We start from the raw sequence: 21,941 nt of genomic DNA on the forward strand, positions 1-21,941 counted from the left end.
CTGTGTTATCTCCACATAGAATGGAGGCTCCTTTGAGGAAAAGATGTTTTGTTTTGTCTTTGTATTCCCAGTACCCAGTACAATGCCTGGCACCCAGGAGGTGCTTGATAATTATTTACTAAACTGAGAATTCATATATGCCAAATTTAATTCCAGTAAAACCAGTGGCAAAAGATATATGCTTAAGTACATCATCAGAGTGAGCAAGGATGTCCTGTCGCTGCAGCAATGGGCACTGATTTGTTTCTATTTTCTGGCACCTACTAGAATCTCCGAACCCTTTAAAAGAAACACGCCAATTCTGACTATAGATATACTATCTGATGTGTGCTTGTAATTTGTGTTTTCTTCTGGAAGGTGCCCAAAAGTCACCAGGCAAATTTACATGCAACGTTTTATGGCCATATTCCCTTGATCTAGTTACAGCTAATAGGTTTTCCCATCCTTTTAATTTTGCTCCTTAACCCTTATCTGACCCCATTTAGATAGAAAATCCCCGTTTCTCTATGGAGGGTTCAATTCCAATCCCCAAATCAATTCTAGATTTTACAAGTCCTTTCATAATTTATGCTTGTTTAGGTGAATACAATTCTACTTTAAAAAGTGACAACTTGTACTACACTCTATTCTGTTCAGAAATAAGTCATTTTTTATTTAAACAATTATTTATTTGAGGGAAAATGACTCTAAAAATTGCTGTTCTTCATAATATTTCAATATAAACAGAAAAAAAGAACAAATTTATTACCTGAAATAATAAAACTCTAACCATCATGAAGTTAGAAACCATAGCTATGTGAAGAATCAAGGACTGAATTATTAAAGTATACATCCAACAATGCTCCATGTGTTTTTTTAGTCAATTAGGTCCAGGGAAATAATTTACATAAATTCAAATCATTGCTTAAATTATCAGGTAGTTATTTCTTTCTCTTCTTGAACTGTAAAACTGAAATACATTGTTTGGGAAGAATCATTCCCTATCTTTACAACAAAAGCATTTTTCTATAATGGTTGGAACTTTTCTAAAAAAAATTTGAATCTATTTTAAAGTAAAACAAATTCACTCCTCCCCATTCCCTACCAAAGCCACGCTCAAAATCTCCACTTCTAATGAATTCAGGATCTTTGTAGACACATTTGGAAATTTGCCAATAGTTTCTGCTTACATAATCTATTTCATCAGCAATATTTTACGTAAACCCATATAGACAAAAAGACTGAAACATGGAAGAAGTTATCCAATATGGACCTAAGTTACCCAATAATCTTTGAAAGAAAATCTATGGTTCCTATCTCTTCTGTTTCTTAAAATTGAAACTATCCAAGAAAAAAAAAAGATGCTTCAAACCTTTCTACATTTCCATTTTCATTTGGGAAGTGGCTCAATGTAGTAGAAAAAGAAATGAACTTGGAGTCAGAAAGATCTGGGTCCAAATCCTTCCTGTTTCTTATCTTGAAAATGGGAACAACAATAATAGCTACCTAACAGCTTTTGGGAGGATCAAATTAAATAACATAAATCTTAAAGTACTATATATAAACATTAGCATCATTATTAATTTTTTAAAAACTAATGTTATAGTGTTTAAAACCTACTTAGTTAGAATAGAAGATGTCTTCTGAAGCTATTAGTTATTTTAATAGCCATAATTTGATTGAAATTTTGGTAAAAAACAAAGTTAAAATTCTTTCAGGGCAATTTGTGAAAATACATCAAGGTTCTGTCAAATGAGTTTCAATGTGCCTTCAGGTGAATGAAATGTTGCCACACTGTGTAAGCAGCTCACAAAAGATGGCTGGATATTGGAAAAGAAAAGCATATAGTTTGTGTCCTTGTGTTCTGAGCAAAGTATCCTATTTGATTATTTTACAGTGAAACTCAAGTGGTAGATTTAATCTCTAATTGGGAGTTGTTTCTTCTGTTTTCTCTGGGGTACACTGGGGAAACACAGGCTGAGAGGCCCATGAAATGGCATGAAAAGACATGAAAAAGCAAAAGATGGAAGAAATGACAATGCAGTGCAGCTTTAAGGCTAAAGAAGAAGTAATAACCATCTTCATTGTCTAAACCTGCAGCAGAGGAACAGCTGATTACCCATATTCTTCAAAATTATCTTTCTATATTCCATTATTGAGTCTCAAAAATGGGCAGGAATGTTTTTAGCTGTAAGATCTCAGAGACAGTCTGTTTGCTGTCTTGGTAAAAGTCAAGTCCTGTGAGAAGTTCCACATCACGCACCCGAACAGTATGAGCCTGAAATCTTTCTTCAACCCAAAGGTCCTCTGATCTATTTGCCTGGAGAGCAAAAAGAGATAAAAAGCACATATTAATGGGTTAAGATTTTGCTCTTGACCTGAAGACCTATTCGAATGCCTTGCTGTGTTGTGGATAGAACCCTGCAGTATTGATGGCTACACAATTCAGGAATAAATTCTGAAAGATTCAGAGTTGAAAAGTGGGAAAAGCTGAATATGAGCTCAATACTGTGGATTTTATATATTGGCTGGGGATCAGCCAAACTAATCCTTAGACTGGCCACAGAACAAAGAATCTTTTAGCCACAGCAACTTATGGATCTAAGGCATAGAGAGGATAGTAATATATTGGTAGTTCCTATATGGTAAAAAAAATCACATATGCTTTAAACACTAGCATATTGTTTTATTAAAAAAGATGAATTTTATATAATGTTCCCTATCAATTCTTTTCTGATCACTTCCATGGGCTTGGGCCTTAATTTGGTGAAATTAGAGAGGCAGCAAGAATATCATAGTGACAGAAATTCTGGGCTTATAGTCAGGGAAGACGGGCTTGAATGCCATCAGTGACATCTAATCAGTTGTGTTACCAAGAGGAAACCACTTAACTCTTGTGAGCCCCAATTTCTTCTTTTGTAAAATGGTGAGACCACCCACTCAATATGAGGCTCACATGATCTAATATACAGAAAGCACTTTGCAAAACTTGAAACATTACAGAAATTTTGGCTATTATTATTTATCTGACAAATATTTTATTTGTAAATGGTCCAGTAGCATGAGACCTTGGCTGGGTCTAATGTTCTACGTAGTAGCCCATACAATGTTGTTATTCAGTTTACTTTCTTGGGGGCTTTTTTTTGTATTTTACTTAAACATCTGTTAGTTTTCTTTCACTTTAATATTTCTAAGAAAGGAAAGAAGGCCTCCAGCACATTGGGTAAACTCTCTTCGGGAAACATTTGGGGAAAAAAATGGACGACAGCTGCAAAAAACAGGCAATGACAGATGGGTTGAAATCTGTATCACCAGTGGGAACTTCCAAATAGATTAGATCATGGATTCATTTGAACATTTCCCTATTAGACTAGACTATTTTATTTGAAGTCAGATGAACTGTCTACACTTAACCGGTAAGGCATACAATATATGAGGTTTAACAAACATTTATTGACTCCTTACTGGGTACAGAGTACCATGCTGAGCTTAAAGTTTATATAATATGGTCTAATATGAATATGAATTAGTTACTAATATGATTATACATGCATATATACATACTCTAAGTACAGCACAAAATAATACATGATCAGTTAATAACCATTTAGGAAGCTCCTACTATGTGCCAGGCATTGTGCTAAGCCCTGGGGATACAAAGGAAGGTAGAAGAGAGTCACTGTTATAAAGGAATTCACATGCTAATAGGGGAGACAACATGAAAATAATTATTACAAACAAGATACATACAGGATACATTGAATTAGCAAGGTACAAAACAGCATGGTGGGAGGTCCAAGGGAGGAAAGGTTTTTATTAGCTGGGAGAGTAGGGAAGACTTGCTAGAGGAGGGAATATTTGAGTTAGGAAAGAAATGATGAATAGGACACCAGTAAGTAAAGAGAGGATGGAGGGACAAGTAAACTGGAACTGCAACTGGAACAAGTAAAGTCATTGGATATATTTATGTGTCTGCAAGACTTCTAAGTTCCTTGTGCATAGATTATTTCATTCTTTTTATTTGTACCCCTTGAACCTAGACAGTGTCTGGCACTTAATCAATGCTTATCGATTAATTCACTGATTGGTCCGTGAAGGACTGGTACAGAACTCTGCCTAGTAGGAATTCATATAGTATTTGACAAAGTATTTGGAAGTCCACATAATTTTTGCCACCCTTATGGAATGCTATACAGGATGGGGTCCATTCCATATGACAAGACGGATATCCAAATACACTACAAAAGCTCATCAGTCACCATCTTTTGCCAAATTCAATGCTCATTTCTCAATCTTGATTCTTTTTGGCCTCCCTCCATATTTAACATTGTTAACGTGGTGCAACAGAACAAGGCCTGGCTTTAGTCAGAAAGCTTGGATTTAAATCCTAGGTCTGCCACTTTGACTTTGGGAAATAATTTAACTTCTTAGATCCCTAGTTCCCTCATCTGTAAAATGATAGGATTAGCCTATATGACCACTAAGACTCCATCCAGCTCTAAATCCAGACTATAATCACTCCTTTCCCGGATACCATGTCATCACTGCCCACTCATTCTTAAACCCATTAAATCATAAAATACTATACAAATGTGACTTATGCAATCTGGCTTCTGTCCCCACCACTCTACTGAAATTACTCTCTTGACAATTACCAATGACTTCTCAATTGCTAAATCTATTCTTTTTTCTCAGTATTCATCTTCTTTGAATTCTCTTTTACATTTCATGGAATCCCAGAATCTCAGTGTTAGAAGGGACCTTAGGATTCATCTAAACCAGTGCTATCTGGAACAAAGATCCCCTGATAAGTATTAGTTAGTGCAATTCTGTTCTCCCTTGACTTCCATGAGCCTTTCAAACTCTCTGACTACTCCTTTCTGTCTCCTTTTCATATACCCCTAATAAACCTGTTTCCCAGAGTTTATGCTTGGCCATTTTCTCACCACATTGTGTCCCTTGGAGAACTTACTCAATCTTGTGTTTTAAGTGATTACCTTGATTTGGATGACTCTTAGACCTGTATTTCAAGCTTTAACCTCTCTCCCAAGCTATAGAACTATATTTTCAACTTCCTGAAGGACATTAATATCTAAATATTTCCATGGCATCTGAAAATATACATGTCTAAAATCACCTTCTTCCCCTAACTAGTTTCTACACCTGATTTTCTTATTTCCAAGGTGTAAAACCTCAGATACATTTGATTCTCCCTCATCTTCCAATCTATCATCATCTTACTGACTCTACCTTGATAAACTCTCTAAACTGTCCCCTTTCCACCACCATGATTCTAGTTTAGGACCTTTCAATTTGACTATTGCAATAAGCTATTAACTGCTCAGTTAGGCTCCAGGGCCTCCTTGTTCTAATCTATCATATACTACTGATGCCAGGTTAGTATTCCTAAAATGCAGTTTTAATCATGTCATTTTTCCCTACTACAAAACTTTTAATGGCTCTTCACAGCTTATTTCATTAAATCCAAATTCATTAGCCTTGCTTTCAAGGCACTCCACAATATGGACCCACTATACCTTTTCAGTTTTAACTTCTATTACTTCCATGTGTATACTCAAAATATTAACCATACAGGGTTACTTGTCCCTTGAACATGCTCTCTGCTCTTCTGCTACCACAGTTCTCTATACTCATTCCATTCCCTTAGATAGTAATGTCATCTTGGATTCATCTGCACCCATAGAAACTCTATATATTCTTTAAGACCACAGTTAGGTAGATGTGGATGAATGGCTGGACCCAAAGAATAGTTATTAGTGAATCTATAGCTAATTTGTTGGATCATATAGATCTATCATTGGCACTGTGTTGGTCAACATTTTTATCAATGATTTGTATGAAGATGGGATACATATCAAATTTGGAAATGATTTTTCCCAAAGCTTGGAGGAACACACATTTAAAAACAAACTCTGTATCCAAAAAGATGCTAAAAATATATTCAATATATGTGTCCATAATTTTCTAGTATAATTTTTTGAAATAGTCTGCAAGCTACTAATCTTTCTGGTTTCTTGATCTCAAATCTTATTTTTAAACATTTTTCACCATCTGCTCCTGTCCTACTTTCTAATTAAAATGCCTAAATATTGATGCAAAAATTGATTAAATTTATAGGCTATTGTCAACCTTATCACATGCAGTGGTGTGCAAAATACTGGGACAAAATAAAATAATTGGATTTATTGATAAACAAACTTTTAATTTTTACATTAAAACAAAACAAAAAGATATTGACAGACTAAAGCTAATGAGATGTATGTGTAATGTAAAATTCTTGAAAGGAGCTGTTTAGATTTTGTATGAAATACAATGCCTGCCACATGTTACGTATTTAAGAAATGCTCATTGATTGAATAATAGGAATAAATGTAAAATAATAGTCTCAGGTTCAAAAAAATTGATTGAACAAGTATAGGATAGAGAAGGAATGGCTAATTTGTGTGGAAAAACAGAGCTTTTAGTAAACTGAAAGCACAATTTATATCAATAATATAGGCTATTTTATGGGGGGGGGCACCAGAAAAGCTGGTGTGACCTTAGTCTGCATGAGCAGAGGCACAGTATCCACAAGAGGCATGACGGCCCACTGTACTCTGCACTGCATCTGAAGTAATGTATGCAGTTCTGCGTGTCAGATTTTAAGAGCACTGACTCACCACAATGTGTTCAGGAGACAAATGGGAATGCTGAGAGAACAGGACATTGTGCCATACGGTGAGCAGGCGAAAGAATTAAAGAAGTTTAGCCTGGAGAAGAAAAGGCTTGGGAGAGCAAGATTTTGTTGCCACCTTATAGTATTTTTATGGGCTATCATAGGCGAGATCACTTAGTTCTTCTTAACCCCAGAAAGAACAAGAAGTGAAAGTTACAAAGAGGTAGGCTTTGGCTTAATGTAAGGGGAAGAGAAGAGTTTCCCATCACTGGAGGTCTTCAGGCAGAGGCTGGATGACCACAAGGGGATTTTTAAAGGGGATTTCTGCGCGTGTACTTGAATTTTATGTGATGCTATAACAATGTGAAGAACAACAAATATCCTAGTTTAGGAATATCAATCTGGAAGCAATGTGCAGGATGAACAAGGAAAAGGAGAAAGAGACTAGACATAGAGAGACCAGATAGGATACTATTTCAATAGTCCAGGCAAGAAGTAATAATTGTCTGACTGAAGGTGGTAGACTTTCCCCAATAACTTCTGTGATGGTTCCTTCTTTCTTTCTTTCTTTCCCTTTTTTCTTTCTTTTTCTTTCTCTTTGCTTCCTTTCTTTCTCTTTCCTTCACTACTTCATTTTTTCTTCTTACTTACTCCCTTTCTTTTCTTACCCACCCCCTAGCACCATGTTCCTCAAGGGTTAGTCCTTAGGTATCTGCTCTTCATTATACTCTATGCTTCAGAGAACTCAGCAACTCTCAGGATTATAACTATCACATCTATTCAGTTCATATCAAAATCTCTATCTCCAGCTCCACCATTTTCCCTGAGATACCATTGCATTTTGTTCCATCTTTTTTCTCCAGCTCCTATAGAAAAGATGACTCAACCAAATTCAACCCTTGATCCTTGATTTCATCCTCTTGCATATCCTCAAGGAGTTTTGCCTATCAATTACTTTGTCTGTCTATCTATCTAGTCTATCTGTCTGTCTATCTATCTCTGTTACTGCCACTACTCAGGCACAGGCCCTCATCACCTCATACCTGGACTACTACAATAGCCTGCTGGCTGGTCTTCTGCCAAATGTCCTCCCCCACTCTAGTACAGCCTCCACTCAGCTGTTAATTGATCTTTCTAAAGCGCAGATCTGATCCTCTCTCTCTCTCTCTCTCTCTCTCTCTCTCTCTCTCTCTCATGAGTGTGCGTGAGTGCGCGCGCACACACACACACACACCACACACACACACACACACACACACACACACACACACCAGTAGCTCCCTATTACCTCCAGGATCAAAAATAAAATTCTGTTATCACTTTTAAAGCCCTTTATAACCCAGTCCCTTTCAGTTTTCTTACACTTTACCTCCCTCTACCTACTCTATCTAGAGAGAGAGAGAGAGAGAGAGAGAGAGAGAGAGAGAGAGAGACAGAGTGAAAGAACAGAAATTTTAGTGCGGTTTTAAGATATTAAAGCTTTTTTTCTTTCTCCCTTTCTTTTTGTTCTCTCTTTCTTTCCTTGCCCATGCTATAGCACCTAAAAATTTATGGATACCTTTATGTCCCTTCCTCCCACTCCCTGATGTTGGGGGGTAGGAGGGAAGTTCATGTCTCCTCATCCTTAAAAAACGCACCCTTCATTTGCTCCTGTCATCCCTTCAGGCTATTGTCTTATATGTGTTCTCTCCTCCACTATCAAACTCCTAGACAGAGTTGTCTACAATTTCTCATCCCTCATTCACTTTCCCATCCTTTACAATTTGTTTTCCAAACCAACTACTCAAATGAAATTGTTCTCTCAAAGGTTACTGATGATCTCTTAACTGATAAATCCTATGTATGGCCTTTCCTCAGTTCTTTCTTTCCTTGGCTTCTGTGTGGCTCTGGATAATTGTCACTACCACTGGATTCTCTCCATTCTTCATTTCCATGGTATTGCTTAATTCTAACTCTGCCCTTAGCTGGATGACCATAACTTCTCAGTCACTTCTTCTGAATCATTATCCCTTAAACATTGGTATACTCAAAGACTGTCCTGAGCCTTTTCTTCTTTTCCCTTCTCCAACCTGTCTTCCAAATGGCTTCCAAAATAATCCTCCTTAGTCATAAATCTGATTGACATGCCACTCCCCAAACAAAAACCCCAAGGGGCTCCCTATAGTCTAGAGTAAGTTACAAATTACTCAGCTTGGCATTTAAAGCCCTCTACAATTTGGCTCTGGAGCAGCTAGGTGGCATAGTGGATAGAGGGCTGGGCCTGCAGTCAGGAAGACCTGTCTTCTTGAGTTCAAATCTGGCCTGAGACACTGTCTAGCTGTGTGACCCTGGACAAGTCACTTAACCCTGTTTGTTTTAGTTTCCTCATCTACAAAATGAGCGGGAGAAGGAAATGGCAAACCACTCCAGTATCTCTGCTGAGAAAACTGAAAACAGGGTTACAAAGAGCTGGACACAACTGAAAAACAAAATGGTTTGGCTCCAACACATTTTTCTCTCTTTCTTTTTGAGGCAATTGAGGTTAAATGACTTGCCCAGGGTCACACAGCTAGAAAGTATCTGAGGCTGGATTTGAACTCCAGTCCTCCCAACTCCAGGGTCAGTGCTCTTTCCACTGCACCATGTACCTGCCTCTCTGACTTATCTTTCTAAGCTTATTTCATGTTACTTCCCATCATATGATCTACATTACAAACAAAATGTACCGCAGTCAAGTAGTTCCTTGAACCTGGGATTTTACGGCCCCTCCTTTAGGCTGTTACCTCCCATGCCCATGTCCTTCCCCTCTCTCTGTCTCAAAATCCTTTCCAAAAGCCTCAACTGTTAATCTATATCCTCCATGAAGCCTTTCTCCAGTCTCTTCAACAATTACTCATCACGCCTTCAAATACCTTGCATATTGTGTGTGTAAGTTGAATCTTCTTACTAGAAATATAAGTCCCTGATGGGTAAAGTTTTATATTTGTGTGTGTTTTTTATTTATTTTTATCTTTGTATCATCACTCTCCAGCACAGTGCTTTACAAATAGATGTTTAGTAAATATTTGTTAGCTTGAATCAAATATGTATATAAAAATATTAAAATTTTGATTACAAATGCTAAGGAAAAACTCAACATTCAAAATCAATATTCAGCTCAATTCCTGAAGGCTCCATGCAAACAAATCTTTGCTGGTCACCACAACTGCACCACTCCTATGGAAGTGCATGTGCCTTCTTAATTATATTAGAAATTCAAATGAATGTTATACTTGGTGAAATAGAACTGAGAATACAGTTCTCTTCAATTTTCTCCACATTTTGAAGGTCATCATGCTAGGTACTGATGATACAGAACAAAAAGAAAGGAAGAGAAAGGCCCACTCTTAAGGAGTTGACATTCAAGGAAAGAAGATGAGATATATACAAATAATTATAATATGATTTGAATTTTGATCAAGTATATCAGATGGGTAAAAACAGAGTAATGAGTGAATCAAGGAAAAGGGGATCACTTCCAGTTGGGAAGATAAGGAAGGATGAAAAGGATGTCAACAGATAAATATACAGAAAAAATTCCATTCCAATCACAATGAATTAAGATTATGTAACTATATGGAATGAGGAACTGAGGCACAAAAAAAAAGTTGAGAAACCAGGAGATTTTCAACTTGGCTAGAACACTGAGTTTGTGACATGGAGCGGTGTGAAATAAGACTAGAAAAGAATGTTGGCACCAGATATTTGAGGACTTTAAATTCCAGGCCAAGGAGTTTGTATTTTATTTGACAGGCCATGTAAAGCCACTGCAGATTATTGATCAAGAAGAGTGATAAGCAAAAACTGGTGCATAGGGAGTGTATTTGGGTCATTGTGTGAAGGACGAATTGTAAAAATGAAACAATGGAAACAATAGATCAGTTGGTAAGTCTAAAAAACAAATCATGTGCTAGGGAATCAAGAACAGTGTGTTACCAGAGATGGCCTTTGGGACAATGGCATAATAAGCAGTGAGAACTTTCCAGAGTGAAGAACAGATTGATAGGGTGACGTGTTAAAGAGAATTGGGAGCAAGGAAGAAGAGGCCCCGCGGTCATCCTCTGGATCACATTAGTCCTACAGTCCAAAATAAACCCCAAGAGAAAAAAGTATCGTGTAATAAATATACTGTTGTCACTCTCAGTAAGGAACTGGAAAAACAATGGATAACCCTGGAACAGCCTCCAATTTCTCCTAGTACCTTAATTATGAGTTCTCTGAGAATGCAAATAAGTAGGTCCCCTGAAGATCTTAGGAGAATTTGGCCAATACATAGCCTGGGAAGCATTTCTCTACAACTTATTCTGGCAGAGAACAATGGAGGGTAGAGTCTATAGAGGCCTCCCAAGCCACTTTGTTTACTCAGAATTCCCTCTTCCAAGAAAAAGAAAAGGCAATTTTCTGCACATAGTGCTGGACAGAGGGTCCCAAGGAAATCCTGGCCCCTCCGAAGAGGCTACTGGATTACGTGGTCCTTATATCTCTCTTCTGTTACTACCATTACCCAAGTACAGGCCCTCATCACCTCATACCTGGACTACTGCAATAGCCTGCTGGCTAGTCTTCTGCCACATGTCCTCCACTACTCTAGTACAGCCTCCACTCAGCTATTAATTGATCTTTCTAAAGCATAGGTCTGACCATCTCTCTCTCTCTCTCTTTCTCTCTGCACACACACACACACACACACACACTCAATAAACTCTAGTAGCTTCCTATCACCCAGGATCAAAAATAAGTCCTTCATAACCTAGCCCCTTTCTCCCTTTTCAGTCTCCTCATGCTTTATTTCCCTCCACATGTTTTAAGATTCACTGGTACTGGACTCCTGGCTGTTCCTCACACAAGATACTCTAGTCTCTGGGCATTTTCAGTGGTTGTCCCCCAGGATGAGAATGCTCTCCCTCTTTCCTTCTACTTCCTGGTTTCCCTGGCTTCTGACAAGTGTTAGCTAAAAATCTACCTCCTACAATAAGCCCATTCCTAGTGCCTTCCCCTTGAGATTATCTCCAATTTATAATATAGATAGAGAGATAGATAGATAAATAGACAGATAGATGATGATGATGATGATGATAGATAGATAGATAGATAGATAGATAGATAGATAGATAGATAGATAGATAGATAGATATAGCTTGTACACAACTGTTTTGGATATTGTCTCCCCCATTAGAATGTAAACTTCTTGAGGACAGAGACTGTTTTATTGTTTATCTTTTTTTTAACCTTTCTCTGTATCCTTAGCACTTAGCACAGTGCCTGGCATGTACTAAGTACTTATAAATAAATGATAATTGACTGAATGAGTACATTGAAGATACCCTTCAAGCAACTTGACTCTTAGTTTTCATCTTATTCTGGCTAGCCTGTACCTAATGTAAAAAGGGCAAATTTCTTCTGTATCAACTGCATTGATTCTACATTGTAACTGATCTTATGTTGCACTAATTTGTAATTAGGTCTGAAACCATCTGGTTTGAGTTAAGCTCAGGAATATGTATCCACCTGGTTTAGTTGAGCTCAGGGACCCAGCAAAACTAACTTAAAGTTACTTTAAATAAAAGGCTATCATCTCGCACATCAATATTCCCTAGGATATTACATGGATATCTGTTTGTTTAGCCCCACAGAAGTATCATTCCAGAAAGGTATATTGCCCATCTTTACCTGTCCTTGGGTCTTATTTCCCTAACAAACCATTCTAGGCACTAGGAAGTCTGCTAACTCAGGTATAGAAGATGATGATGGGTCCCATAAAACAATTAATATTCCTTAATTGTCTGAGAAGAATGATCACTGATGCCATAAGGGTGTGCTAGCTTTCTTCAAAATAACCAGTCATTTTGTCACCACTCTTATGATACTATCTACTCTGTAACCAATTGTATTGTCTTCCCTACCTACCCAACTCTATATTCCCCAAAACCGTATTAAGGCTGGTGAGTCCTATCTTAAAAGAGGCCATTGATCCAATTTATTGTTTACTTCTACCCTAACTAATAAATTGTTCATGCTCAGATCACTGTCTCTCAGTTTACCTTAATTTTCAAATGTAACATTATTATAGGTGCAATAAAATTATGTTAAGCCAGCACTATCTATACTCTGGTTCATCTTTAATTCTACTCTGAAGCACCACCCAGGGTTTGGGAGAAAGTTTAAATGATCAGGGAGGAACAGGTTACTCTCTTCTGCTAAAAGGGGTCCTGAAGGATAAATTAGAGTATGAGGACTAAGGTTTACTTCAAAAGGCAGTTGAAAACTGCCTGTCAAACAAACATAAGATTTCAAGGGTCCCTAAGGAAATCTGCCACCTATGAAGAGATTCCTAGGTTGCTGACCCTCCCACAATATGACGCCACTATCAGAAACTGCATATATTAGATCAGGAGCATATCTACCTTTCAGTGTCCTTTGTATACAGGGAGCACTGACAACTAACCGGCCAGGACAGTACACAGCACAGAGAACATTGGCTGCAAAATATACTCACAGGACAGCTTTCTATGTTGGTAGATCGATGAGGAATCATAAAAGGCAAGACCTCCAAGGAACCAGGGCAGTCCAGTGGAGTATAAATCTGGTTTTTGCAGCTAGTCAGCACCACGAAGTAATGAGTTGGGATGGGAATATCAGTATTATTTACAAACCTTTAAAAAAACATTTGATTAGCATTAGTGTCACAAAGTCCTTTGACTTCCGAGCATGGTAGCAGATTGGTAAAGAAGGTTGGGGCAGCTAGGTGGCACAGAGCACGAAGCCTGGGGTTAGAAGACCCAAGTTCAAATACAACCTCAGTTATTAGCTATGTCACCTTGAGCAAATCATTTAACCCTGTTTACCTCGGTTTTCTCATCTGTAAAATGAGCTAGAGAAGGAGATGGCAAACCACTCCAGTATCTTTGCCAAGAAAATCCCAGATAGGGTCACAAAGAGTCAGACACAACTGAAACTACTGATGAAAGAAAGAAGATGCTCTGGACATGTAGTATCTAACCACTTTTCTAGATTTGAACTTAGTCATACTGAGATTTCAGTAGAATCTCTAAATATAAAATTCTGCATTTATTATAATGAATGCATCGATAAGGGACAGTGTAGCTGCTGCAGGGAATATCTGACTGAGAAGCAGGACACCTGAACTGTGTGAGCATTAGAAAGTCTCTTTTCTGTCTTGTGCCACAATATCCTCATCATTAAAATGGGGTTACCACCTACAGTACCTACGTCACTATAGTGTTGTTAGGCTAACTGATAAGAGGCAGCATGGAATTTCAGACTGAGTTCTGGGATTAGAATAAGGAAAACCTGGATTCAAATACTACCTCTAATACTTCAGAGCTACATGGCCCAGGACACAGATAGAAGTTGCAATCTCTATATAAGGTCCCCACACTGATGATTATTTAGATTGCACCTATATGGATTTTTTTTGGACTGGACCAATGATTTCATTTGATGAGGAAATTTCCTCTACTCATACATATTCACACCTAATTTGCAACTTATGGTCTTACAGGGGACAAGAGTGTACAATACTGTATTTAATGTCAGACTTTTTCAACCTGTTGCTTAATTTTGCCGAACTGTTTTCTAACCAGGTCAATTTCCTCATTTTACAGATGAAGACACTGAGGGCCTGAGAAGTCAAGTGAGTTGCCCAAGATCACCCAGCTAGTAAGTGGAAAGCTAGGATTTAAATTCTGATTCTGAATCCCTATCCAGTATTCTTTCCACTTCATCACATTGTATCTCATGAAAGATGTTTATTATGTTTACTTTGTTTAATTTCTATATGACCATCACAATTCCATGGCTGAAAAGCTTTTACTTACTCTATAATTTCATGGGGCTCATCCGAATGTCCATCATAGTTGTGGTCAAACACCGGTCCACTAATCACATTCACTCCATTTCTTTCAGTAGCATATTTCACAAGCAGAACACTGTGGAAGTAGTCCCACATTTCTGATAATAAAAGGTTTAGACAAAAAAGTTGTATATTCTATTGCAAATGAAAGTTTATCTTTTCTATGAAGGAAAATGATTTTTAAAATAATAAATGAAATCTCACTTTAAAAGGCAATATCTATTTCAATATTTGCCAGGAGATACCATATATTTCTACATTCTACATTTTGTATTTCTATAAGGCATGCAGAAGTAGTGTAACAGAGAATAGAAGACCAGTCTTGGAGTTTCAAAGGCATAGGTTAAAGTCTTGCCTCTGCACAGAACAGTGACCAGGGGCCAGGTCACAGCTTCTCTGTACTCTAGGCAGCTCTATGATCTAAAGCAGGAATCTTAACCTTTTTTGAGTTGTGGACTTCTTTGGAAGTATGGTGAAGCTTGTGACCTCTTCTCAAAAGAATGTTTTCAGATGTATAAAGCAAAATATACAGGATTATAAAGGAAACTAATTAAAAAGGTTTTTTTTCCAAAACAAGTTCATAGACTCCATGAAATCTACATAAAAACCCCTTAAAGGGTCTATAGACCCCAGGTTCAAAACCCCTGGTCTAAAATTACAGAATTACTAATCTCCACTCATCTTTGTCACTAGAAAGGGTTTCTACACTGGGAATTGCCCAGATTGGTAAAATGACAGATTTGGACCCCAAAATATACTTAACAATGATTAATAATAGTAATAATAATTCACATTTATACGGCACTTACTATATGCCAAGCACTGTGCTAAGCACTTCACAAATATTATTTCATGTGATTCTTGCAACAACCTTGTAAGGTTCCATTCTACAGTTAAGGAAACTGAGGCAAAGAGAAGTTAAGGGACTTGCCCCATCATAAAGTATATGAGGCTGAATTTGACCCCAGGCCTGGCACTATCCACTACACCACTTACCTACCCCTATTTACTTTGAATTTTGAACAATGGAACGAAAAGTTCTACTATTTCAGGCCTTTCTTTTTCTTTGTTTTTGCCAGTCTATCTGGGAAGTAAATATGAACAGTTCTACAGATATTCCGAAGACTTGGGTTCTCTTAGGTGGCAATGTGTGTTCATTTTAGAGGACCAGAATATAGACACCAGCTCAAGAACTAGGCCACAAAGGGAAGTCTAAGGAGTGGCACCTGTATTTGCCTTCAAGAAAATGTAGTGACTTTTTGTTTATGAGTGAACAGTTTCTTTATGGTTCAATTAAATATGAGAATAATGATCTAAGAAGCTAGGCAGGTAAGCAGTCCAAAACTGAATCAGGAGGACATCCTAAAAAGGCATCCTCTGTTTACTATTAAGAACTCTATTTATACCAAGAGGACACAATGGCATTAATGTCAGTTGTGTGATTATAAGATTTTCCCTGAAATTCCAAGGAGTTCTATAATTAGTCTTAATATCATAATCTCAATCCTTCAACTTACGTTTAAATGCTTCATAAATTGGAATCAAATTACTTGTAAGTAAAGCATCATATTGTCTGTTGGCTGTCTTGTGGAACACTGCAAAAAACAAAAATAATAAAAACCTGTTCCAGTTATTGATTAAAAAAAAATCAAGCACCTGCTAGGTACCAGACACTGTCCAAGGAGCTAGGAATAAAAAGAAAAGCAAAAACAAACAGTCACTTGCTCTCAGGGAGCTCACAGGCTATTGGGAAAAGGGCCAAACCGTACTGGAACATTTGGGGCATAGCCTCACTTGAGCATTCTGCATTATTACTCCATCTCCTCACTCACCCCAACTTCCCCTTCTTAATTATGAAGTGCTAAGGGAGATACTAAGGACAGACAGAAAATTCAGTAATATCCACTATTGCTGCAGCATTTCCAGAGCAACAGTGCATATTTTTCGTCCTTAGTCTGCTGCCTGGGACCTTTTCCTTGTACTGAACCAGGGAATGGGTAGAAATAATAGGAGGCTACCAAATGGTGTGGTTCACATTGAATTTAATAATTGGCTTTACCAGACTGCTAGATGTAGTATGGTCAGGACAGAGTAAAATAGTACCATTACTTCCCTTATTCTGAACCATATGGTACATATGGTACTATCACATTTACTATTTTGATGACCATGTCACACTGCTGACTAATATCGAACTTGTAATATGCATCCAGGTCTTTTCCACACATTTTTCTGGCAACATCGTCTCCATTTTGCACTCTTAAAGCTACTATTTACATTTATCTTTATTCAGTTTTATTAGATTCAGTCCCTTGTTCTAGCCTGTTGAGATGTTTTTGGAACTAGACTCTAATTAAATCTGTAAACTATTCCTTTCATCTTTGTGACATTTGAAAATTGGATATAGATGTCATCTATGCATCCATCCAAATTTCTTTTTCTAAGGTTAAAATGGGCAGGGCCAAGGACAGCATGACATAATAAATGGGATATTTGATTTGGAGACAGAAAGACCTAGGCTTAATTGATTTCTCAGACACTTACTACCTATGTGATCTGGGCAAATCACTTACCTTCTATATGCCTCAGTTTCCTCATCTGTAAAATGAGTGTGGTGGACTTAGCGTCTTCTAAGTTCACTTCCAGTTCCAAATTTATGAACTGTACACTACTTAGCTATTTATAATAATAATAGGTAGTATTTATATAGTGCTTTCATTTTCACAAAGCACTTTACAAAAATTATCTTATTTTATCCTCAAAACAGCACTGTGAAGTAGTTGCTATTAATATTTTTATTTTACACGTGAAGAAAATGTGGCACTGAAGGTGAAGTTACTTACCTAGAGTCACATAGCTAATAGGAGTATGATGCCTGATATGAACTCAGATCTACCTTCTTCCAAGACCAGGATTAGCTACTATACCACCTAGCTGCCTGCCTAAATGCTCACAAAACCATTTATTTAATAATATTCTATATTTTTCCAGAAATTAATTGAAATTAATCTTACTGACATAGAGTTTCTCCAAGTTTGACACTATTTACATATTTTTAAAGCAGCATACTGCTAATTGTTTTGCTTATGATCACTTTCCCCTTTTTAACAAGTCTCTGAACCTCTGTGAACTCCATTTCTGGTCATGGCTAAAAATATTGGAAGTATCAAAATATCAGAAGAGAAACTAGCTGGACCTTGAAATTACTGGAAATTTCAAGGGAATTTCAGTGAGAATGATGCTCCATATTCAAATTCAAGCTTCAGAAAAATATATCAGCATTTCCAGAGAGAGTAAAAAAATATATATTTTAACAGTTGTTAAACTGCCTAATTACACCAATATTCCACTGCTTAATACGTTGCCATATGAACAAAAGCTTCCAGACTCTGGCCTGAATTCTTTAGAGAGACAGCTCTGTTTTTAATACAGGGAACATTTGGATAGTAGCAAGAAAAATACACTTTTTTAGATGTCCGTCTCTCACCAAAGTATTTTGTTTTAAATTTAAACTTAAACCTGGTGAACTCTCTAAACATCTGGGTTTAGATTACAGATTGACCTGTGGCTCACACTGCAAAATTTATTAGTCTTTATTACAGTTGTTGTATTGCCTCTGGTCAGCACACAGCCACTGGATGCCTACTCCTGTGCAGGCTGCTTACCCCAAGAAGGTTGTTTTGGTTTGGGGTGTATGTTTAAGCACATGCCCACATCCAGCTGATGAAGGCTTTCAAAGCTGCTGTGCTAAAAAGAGTCATACTAACTAGGAGGGTAAGAGGAAGCCGTGGGTGATATTCTTTTCAGCTGAATAGATGGAACAATTTTGGCTCTGAGAAGGAGAAATCCTAACATCAGCCCGCAGACAGTCTGGAGCAGTGGGAGGAAGAGGCGATGTGTCTCCCTGTTGAAAGGAAAAAGAAGAGAAGGAAAAAAAAAATTACACCCACAGTTGTGGCTAAGCCAGTACCTTGTATGGTTTGTGACTTCCCTAAAATGTTTTTCGTTTAACCTTTTCCTATTTTCATAATGAATCAACTCTACAGTAGTAATGGAAACAGATGTTTTCTGCAGTATTTTCCTTCCCTTGGTTCACTCCTGGTTGGGAACACCCGCGATAGTAAGCCCGCCACACAAGAAAAAAAAAAAGGAGGGTGCACAAACCAAAGGAAATTTGGGTACCAGAATCCAGAATCTCTAAAAGTCAGTGACTTGGAAGAATGGATTTATATTCACATGGGGAGGGTTAATATCATTAAATGGTTTCATTTTTAACGATAAGTTAAAAATCAAATAAATTTTAAATCCAGATGTGAACATTATATTGTTCTTGAAATATACACTGATTTTTGTCTACAGAGTAGTGGTCATTAATTGTATATCTAATTATGATCATTTGCAATTTGTACATATAGGCTTTCTTTATCATTAAATTGTAAATTCCTTGTGGGCAGAGACCATTCCTACAATTTCATTTGTAAACCTACTCAAATTTCCAAAACAGTTTTCAACCCATAGCAGGAATCCAATAAGAGTTTCTGACTTAAAAGCCTTGAGTTCTTTTTTGTTTTTGTTTTGTTTTGATTTGTTTTGTTTTTAGGAAAGGGAGGAGGGACTAGTCTGGAGCTATGATTTCAGAGATATAGGGGAAATTCCTGGTATGGAAACACTCTCTGCTGATACAGATCCATAATTCATTAGTAGCTTACATTAGAAAGTTATTTGAAGCACTTAAAAGATTAAATAACGTCAATCAGCAAATATTAGAAGAGGAGAACCTGAACCAAGACCTTGTTAACCCCAAGGTTATCACTTCCTATTGAGCTCTTAAGGAGAACAGAAATAATAAAAACAAAGGGACAGAACAGAAAGAGCACAGGACTAAGCCTTAGTTTTCTCTTTTGTGCTTGACTATAAATATAGTGCCTTTCACTTCTAAAGTCTATATTTTTAAATGTTATTGATCTACAAGCATTAAAAACATAGTACTATTATATAATTACATATTAATTCATTTATTGGTTGATATTAATTATTATCAACTAATATATTAAATTATTATATTGAACTGACCTGGAAGTTCACAATGAAATCACAGGTCCAATCTCTATATTTACTTAGTGCTTCAAAGTTCACAAGGTCAATCAATCAATGAATAAGCATTTATTTATTAAGTATGTATAATATGCCAGGCACTGTACTAAGCCTTATGGATATCTAATTTGATTCCCATAACACTCCACTGGGGTATTAAACTAAACACAGAACCGACCGTGTCATTAGGTATGGATGAGTGCTAACAAATATTCTACTATTTTATTTCTTGCCTATTAATATCTGAATATATTAATGGGAATATTTGACAACATCCCCTCTACTTTCATTACACAGAATAGTTTCATCAGTTACGTACAAAAAAGCCAAAAAAGTTAAGATGCATCAGATTTATTTTCACAAAACTCTGTAGGTCCGGACAACTTAACAAGATTTTTGTTTTAGCTTAAAATTTTTGCAAAAAAAAATGCATTGCTTTAAACTAAAACAAAAGTCTTGTTAAAGTCTAGACCTATAGTTTTTCCTGCAAAGTTCCTATAGCGAGAAGAATGGGGCTACCCTGGGTAGACAGAAAAGAAAAACTCCCTTGGCACTTGTGTGGCAGAGTAGGGACCTGAAGCTGAGAAATTCATTTCATGCTGATTTTGGGGGGTACATCATTTAGGAAATGCTAGGTTGGCCTCTTGAAAACCCTCTAGAAAAATAATTTTGTTTCATGTCATTTACCATTTCTTAAGCATTTATCAAGCACCTGCTTCGTGCAGTGGAGAAGGAAATGGCAAACCACTCCACCATCTTTGCCAAGAAAACCCCAAATAGGGTCACAAAGAGTCAGACTGAAAAGGATTCAACACCACCACCACTACCACTTCGTGCAATGCAGTTCTGTATCCACTATGCCACACTATGTCATGCTTCCTCTTTCTAAAGGAAAAATACCATATTTTTTTAATAAGTAATAAACACTGAAAGGCAATGTTTCTAACTTCAGGATACAGGAGGCAATCTACAGGATACAAAAGGCCAGGGAAGCTCTAAAAAATAAAATTCTGAAGACAAAAGCAGAAATTATTCTAGTTAGGAAAAGGGAGTTCCACCTAAAGAAGACAATGCAGATGCACAAGGTACTCATCAACAAACTCCTATTCATGAAAGAAGAGTATAAGAGATAGAAGCAAAGTCAAGGTGAGAATGAGTGCAAAAGAGGCATGTTGTCTAGGAATGCTAAATGCTTTCTTGAAAGAGTTGAGTCTGACAACAAACGCTAACCACAAAAACTTTTAAAAAATCTACGTTGTAAGAAAAATGTAAAGATTAAAAATAATTAGAAAAGCTATATTAGGGGCAAAGAACAAAAAAAAGGATCAAAGAAGGGTAGGATCATTGCTCTCCTAGATCAGATGATAATAACAGATGATGGTGAGAAGAACAACTCAATTCTCATCTTCAATTGCCCGTTAGACATCTCTATCTATTAGACTTCTGAAACCCAACATACCCCAAACAGAAATAAATCAATTTCCCCAAAACTCTTCCTTTTTCCTAATTTCTCTATTACTGTCCAGTGAACCACCATCCTCTCAAACACCCAGGTTTGCAATCTAGGTATCATCCTCTGACCTCTCATTCTCTCACCTCCCACATCAAATCTGTTGCCATAGTCCTTTCATTTCTACCTTCATGTATCTTTCTAATAAATAAGCCCCACCCATTGTCTTTTGACACTATGATGCCCTACTTCAGACTCTCATCACTTCTCCCTGTTGGTTGGTCTCCCTGACTCAAGTCTTATCTCACTACAATCCATCATCCACTCAGCTCTTCAGAACACAGCACCTTTCTACCTTTCCAGCCTTCTTACACCTTATTATCCTCCACAAACCACAAGATCCAGTAAGTAATACTGGCCTACTCACTAATCCTCATACATGACATTCCATCTCTACACTCTGAGAGTTTTTATTAGCTGTCCTCTATCTTGGAATAGAGAACAGCAAGATGGTGAAGTGGATAGAGCACTGGGTTTGGAGGCAGGAGATCTGAGTTCAAATTTGGCCTTAGATACTTATTAGCTGTGCGATCCAGGACAAGTCGCTAACTTTGTTTGCCTCAGTTTCCTCATCTTTAAAATGAGCTGGAGAAGGAAATGGAAAACCACGCAAGTATCTTTACCAAGAAAAAGCCATGGACAAAAATCCAGAGGTAGAGTCAGACATGAATGAATGATTGAACAACATCTTTGAAATGCTCTTAACTGCTCCTCTCCACCTCTGCTAGGAAATTCCTGGATTCCTTCAAGTCTCAGATAAAGTCTCATTTTCTACAAGAAGCCTTTTAGTC

The 21,941-nt window shown here is 37.2% G+C and overlaps 1 protein-coding gene across 1 annotated transcript in view; it reads right to left on the reverse strand.

Annotated features, from left to right (window-relative positions):
* Positions 1–626: 626 nt before the first annotated feature.
* ENPP3 (ectonucleotide pyrophosphatase/phosphodiesterase 3) overlaps positions 627–21,941 on the reverse strand; it is a 119,155-nt gene continuing 97,840 nt past the window's right edge. Inside the window, 6 exon segments of the mRNA XM_078155130.1 lie at positions 627–2,299; positions 13,170–13,326; positions 14,512–14,644; positions 16,064–16,141; positions 18,314–18,323; positions 18,325–18,450. Coding sequence (XP_078011256.1) covers positions 2,132–2,299; positions 13,170–13,326; positions 14,512–14,644; positions 16,064–16,141; positions 18,314–18,323; positions 18,325–18,450 — 672 coding nt within the window. The 3' untranslated portion in view covers positions 627–2,131.

Source organism: Phascolarctos cinereus, unplaced genomic scaffold, assembly GCF_003287225.1.
Source record: "Phascolarctos cinereus isolate Bilbo 61053 unplaced genomic scaffold, phaCin_HiC Scaffold_5;HRSCAF=322, whole genome shotgun sequence".
NCBI lineage: Eukaryota > Metazoa > Chordata > Mammalia > Diprotodontia > Phascolarctidae > Phascolarctos > Phascolarctos cinereus.